General features: G+C 36.6%; 1 protein-coding gene across 6 annotated transcripts in view; it reads left to right on the forward strand.

Annotated features, from left to right (window-relative positions):
- MAP2K5 (mitogen-activated protein kinase kinase 5) overlaps positions 1–6,000 on the forward strand; it is a 263,618-nt gene that overhangs the window by 148,816 nt on the left and 108,802 nt on the right. For all 6 annotated transcript variants that reach the window (XM_082383386.1, XM_082383387.1, XM_082383388.1 and 3 more), the window contains 2 exons: positions 2,640–2,713; positions 3,676–3,726. In XM_082383386.1, the coding sequence (XP_082239512.1) occupies positions 2,640–2,713; positions 3,676–3,726 (125 nt within the window). The remainder of the gene's footprint in view (positions 1–2,639; positions 2,714–3,675; positions 3,727–6,000) is intronic.

Genomic DNA, 6,000 nt, shown 5'->3' on the forward strand with positions numbered 1-6,000 from the left:
TTGGAACACTTATATTAGCAAATTTAGTATATTGTTTAGAAAGCCATCTACCAGTGAGCAAGATAATATGCTCAAACAGGATATATACAAAAATGTATAAGGCATATTCCTACCCTGTGAACTTATTACTTGGTGATACCTGTAACAGTAAATGTGGTAATTACTAGTAAAAAAATGTCACATGCTCAGTTCCAAATGGTACAGACAGTAAATGCTTTAGCAGTTCAAAGGAAGCAATGATTTTGATGGCCTGAGCAGGTACGGCAACAGGGAGATGGGGTACTTGAGTTGAAGGATGAGCAGGGTTCAGTCAAAAAATGTCAAGGAAGGGTTTCTAAACCCAGGTGGTTTGGGGTCAGGGACACAGCATGAACAAAGGCTTAGTAATGGGGTGTTTTGGATTTGTTTCTTTCTTTTGAGACAATGACTAAAACAATCTAGTTGGAATACAAAAGTTGTTCTGAGGATGGCTGTATGTCTCCTGCTTTCATACACAAAGTATTCCTGAAAGCTAGGCTGAAAGGTGAATGTGCAAAGTCATGCAGTAGGATTACATGTAAGTAAAAAAAGATGTTGGAGAGCTGAAAATGCCATAAAGTTCTTATTTACACCTTGCCTTTTAGAATATAATCTAGAAATTTTGTTGTTTTATTCTTTCTCTCTCTGTTGATCCACTTAAGTCAAATGTGTGTCTGATGAAAGCTAAGGATTTGTTCATTTTACCATACCTTGTGATTTCCATGTAGCTCCTTCTTCCAGGAGCTCAGAATATTTGTTCTTTATCTGTCTCCATCTGATGTATGGCTTAAGAATGGTTTAAGGGTATCAGTATATAAAAGAGAAGATTGTCCAAAAGAAAAATATTCAAAGTTGAGGGCTTATAATGAGAATTAGGTTTGGAAAATAAGACCAGGCTTTGTAGAGCCTAACATTTCTGTCAGTTCGGCAAACATTTATTGAGTGTCTACTGTGGCTGTCTATGATGTATATTTTTTGTGCAAACTATTGAGGCATATTTGAAAGCACAACCCTATTCTTAAGGAGTTCACATTGGGGTTGGCGGGGGAGGTCAGGGAATATTTTACTTCTTCCTCAAGGAGAGAAGTGATAGAGTGAAAGTATATTTAATATGATGGTGGTATAAGGTTTATATTGAAATTGGGGAAAACTGGAGACAGAGAGACCAGTTGGTTGAAAAAGCTTACACCTGCCTGGGCATACTGACCTGTATTCAAAGAGAAAGCTCCCCTAAGGGAAGTATATAGTGTCTTTTACCTGAAAGGGCATGCTACAGAGACGTGGTCTACAGCTAACCCGTGATCACAACAGAATCATTAACAAAATAATACTATGTGTTCATGGTTTCCATTAATTTATTCTCATCTACTCAACAAATACTTACTAAGCATATACCGTATGCCTGGCACTCTTCAGGGACAGGGATATAGTAGTCAATAAAAGAGACAAAGTCCCTGCCTTCGTGGAGTTTACATTCTAGTGCCCATCAGGCAACACCAAATGAGCACATGTATGAGAAAATGCCTGTCATGTTGCCTGTCATATGGTAGGTAGGGTTCAATAATCGTTGGTTACTGAGTTTGAACTTGAAGTTTGAGTTAAGTACCTACTTTTGGCAAGATACTTTTTTGCAGGGTGGAGGGACGGAGTGAGATTAACTCACAGATTTTTTTAGATGTTACATAAAAATTATGAGTCTTTTGTTTAGTTTTGGGGTAATTAAGGTTATATGCTGTATTAAATATAACAAGTTGTCTGTTCTTGACCACTTTCGCCACTGAAGATGAAGCACTGAAGCAGGTGCTGTTCTGTACCATCAAAAGTGGTGTGCTATTATCCTGCTTGGATGGTTGTTGTGGGCTCCTTGAATTCCTGAAAAGGCCCATTGTTGTCACTGACGATGCTTCACAGAAACGCTTTGTGTCATTATTTAGCGGACTGCCTTGGCAAAAGCTGTGCCAGTTCTTTTGTTAACTCTAACAACAGTCGAAATGATGTAAGGGAAGAGAAGGATAAATGAAACAAAGACTGATAAGTGCACGCATGCACACACATTTACACATCTTTTAGATCAATTTCTGAGGATTATCTGAAGTAGCAGGTAAAACCAGGAAATAGCAGAACTGCATTCATGTTCTCATTGTTTCAACCAGATATAACCTGTTACCAGCAAACATATGAATGATTTTTTTCCTTGCTGGCTTCCCTTTGGCCTTACTGCTCCTTAGGTGGGAGGAGCAGTTTCACTTTGAGAGCAGAACTAAGCCTTTCTGTACAAATTCTTTGCAGGAAGGTTACATTTTCTTATCTACTTTTCCTGAAAGCTGGAGTAGGATATTGGGTGTATTTACTGTTGCTGGAAGCCAAGATTTTATTTGACTTTCATGTGAAGTAAATAAACCCTTGCTTCTATAGAAACCAGAAATGGTTGGAAGTGAGGGAGTTAGGACCTTACATTTTGCCTCCAGATAAAATGCTTTGCGTTAAATTTGTGGTTAGAATTCTAGGTTGAACAGATGATGGCACTTCTGCAATATGGTATGGTGTGCATGTGTGCTTTTTTTAGAACAAGCACTGTAGATATGGAATTAGTGATATGGATTTTTCTGGTCCCTTTTTAGATGTGAAGCCCTCTAATATGCTAGTAAACACAAGAGGACAAGTCAAGCTGTGTGATTTTGGAGTTAGCACTCAGGTAGGTCTCTTTTTCCTCCCGATCTGCTCTCTTCTCTGTAACATCCACTTTCTATTTTCATTCTACTCTCTGGATTGAAAAATCACCTAGCTGCCAGACAAACAGAGCTGTGCATCTTCTCGTTGGCTGGGATTGTGTTATTCATTTTTAATCTCTGAGCGAGTTTCCTTCATCAGAATATGATTGTTCATTGTTTAATGACAGTAAAAACTGCTGATATTGTAATTACTACTTACGAATAGCAAACTTCATTGATATGCAGCTTTGATATGAAAGCGTTTTGGCCAGACAAAAGGGAGGGCAGAGTGGGAGCTGTGCCTGGGGAGCCCAACTGGCCCACAATAAAAATTAATATTGGGAGCAACAATGGTGGAGGGCCATTACAATGTGCAGCACAAATTTTAATTAATTTCCATTTTGGGCCTCCCCTGAGAACCCTGGTGATAGTGACCCATGAGCGTGCTGTGATGTTGATTTGAATTGCAGCCACCTTTACTCCCAGCCAAACACGAAGACCAAAGCGAAGGTCATCATTGTATTATGAGTTGTCAAAGTCTGTTATCCCTCCAGCGTATTTAGTGTTCATTTCATTCTAGTAATGCATGAGGCTTCATTCACATCTTGACCATCTGACTAAAAAATGAGTGTGTTCAAATTCTACTTCAAATTGACTTTTTATATCAGGCGGGTTTGGGGTACTAAAGTGATAAGCATCCTGCTTAAGTGAATTGTTTAAGGTTATCTGCTATAAACTGTAATGCTATGCTTGTTTAAGTTGGAAATCACATTCAAAAGAAAAGAGATTTAATCATTTTTAATGCCTTTGTAGATAAATTTGTTTCTTTTTACATAATTTTTACTTGATTTATAGAAATGATGATTGTAAGTTAAATGAGGAATAATTGCCCATTTTATTTCCACATTATCTTTATATTGTTCTGACAGACTGTTTTGTCTCATAGCTGGTGAATTCTATAGCCAAGACGTATGTTGGAACAAATGCTTATATGGCGGTAAGTAAACTTATGCAAAAATAACATTTAAAACCAACATCTTTATGTACTTGGTAATGTATAATTCTTGAATTAATTCCACAGCTTTTGCCTAACAGATCATAAATTACAAAGTCAATCCAGTCATGATTGGATTTTTAAATCTTCCTAAAAGATGTTAGGGTTTATACAGGAGCTACAAACTTCTCTGACTTTATTCACTTAACTGGTTGGTTTGAGTATAAAATCATTTTGAAGTATAATCCTATAGAAAAATTGTATCTTATAGCACATTGGCTACTTTGCCTCATTGCTAATTTAATTAACCCTAAAGTGTACCAAAATGTCGGTCAATAAGATCAACTGTTTTTTCCAGGAATAAGCATGCTTTGACAGCAGCTCAAAATTAAATTATTAATTAAAAATTAAATTATTACTTATGATCTGATCCTCTGAATGTAAAGATTTAGCAGACAATTCTCTGTCGAACTTGTATATCTATATTCTGTTTACTTGGGTTCATACCTATTATAAGACAACTTACTTGGTCCCTCTGAAATAAATTTACCAGGAATAAAAAGTAGAAGCATAGAACTGTTTCAAATACCAGTGTGGACTTGGCTTTGACCTGTTTCTTTTTCCTTTTAAGTAGGGGAAGTTATTTGTGTCCATAAAATTGCTTTTTTTTTTTTTTTGGCTGTGTTGGGTCTTCATTGCTGGGAGGAGGCAAGCAGGAAACTTATTTAGTATTTTTGGAGCAAAGTTTTACTTTAACATCTTAAGTTTAGTTTTTTGATGAGGGTTCTAGATTTATTCAGGTAGTCCATTTCACTTCTAGTAGTCTTTATATGAATTAAACGAAGTATGGGTAGAACCCTGGATCTTTTTCTCAATATTCTTTGTTCATATATTATCTTGGTAAAGCAATGTTAATATGGATGGAACCCTGGATCTTATTCTCAGAACAATACAAAGCATTGTTTAATTGAGATACCAGAACAGTTAATTTTTGCCTTGCATTGTTTTTAAAGAAAATTCATTCTTTCTCATTTTTCTAGGTAATGTGACAAAAAATTAATCTCTGAAGTCATCATACCTATTTTTACAAAACTTAATCACCTTCTTGGCTTCTTGGCTCCACTAGGTTATCTGAGATTGGTGAGCCACCTTTATAATTAACAAAACTGTGCCAAATGCCATGATTTCAGTCTTCGAAAAAATATGGAACACTGTGATTTAAAACAAACAAAAAATGAAACAACTTTTCCACTCCCCATCACGTTCATAGTAGCTCTAAATTGCTCTAATAATTAAATTGCAATATGTTTGAATGTACAAATCCAGATTACAGTTGTCTTTCCCAGGTGTACATTAAAGAAATTACTTTTTTTCCTTTTTGTTTATGGATGAATGTGATGCGTCCATCTCTTAATTGAAAATGTGGGGATTAAAATTATGAAACGTTAGCTCAGATTGGCAGAGCTAAAATTACTTTGCTTCTTGGGTGAGTATATTCTAGTCATCAACTTTATAGTTCAAGCTGTAAAAAGCGTAAGCTACCTAGGAAGCAAAGAGTGTGATAGCCTGATAGTGAGCTTGGCTCAATTCAGCGGGCTCTCGTTGGCCACGACTTACCTAACTGGTGTGAGATCAGAGGTTGGGAGTTGGGGAAGGTGGAAATAACATTTATTATTCTGTTACAGGTTTTAATCCCTGCCTGAGGTATCGTGATATTGTATTATAGTACCACCACTGGGGGAACTGGGTGAAGGGTGCACAAAACCTCCCTGTATATATGCTTTTCAACTTCTTGTTAATTAATAAGTATTTCAAAGTAAAAATTTAAATTAAAAAAAAAAGGAAAGATTTGTTGGAACATGGCCATACCCATTTATTTATATATCGTCTATGACTGCTTTAGTGCTATAGTGGCAGAGTGGAGTAGTTGTGACAGTTGTACCAGAGACCATATGGCCGACAAAGTGAAAAATATTTACTATCTGGCCGTTCATACAAAAAGTTTGCCAACTTCTGGTCTATGCCAGTGAAGGCTCTTTCTGAAACTGAGTACTTTCAATTAATCAACCTGTATTTACTGAGCGCCTTCCATGCAGTTGGCTAGGTACAGTGGCGCCACTCTGTAATCCACATAAGACGTGGGCAAAATAGGAAACATGGCATTATATGTGGCCATGTCATGTGTGACATAAGTTGTACCAAGCGTACCGTTAGAGAATAAGAAGGCATATGATATATGAATTTGATGATTCAAACAGTATGTGAAAAGAGCACTTA

This window comes from Balaenoptera borealis (genome assembly GCF_965194805.1).
Source record: "Balaenoptera borealis genome assembly, chromosome: 3".
NCBI classification, from domain to species: Eukaryota; Metazoa; Chordata; class Mammalia; order Artiodactyla; family Balaenopteridae; genus Balaenoptera; species Balaenoptera borealis.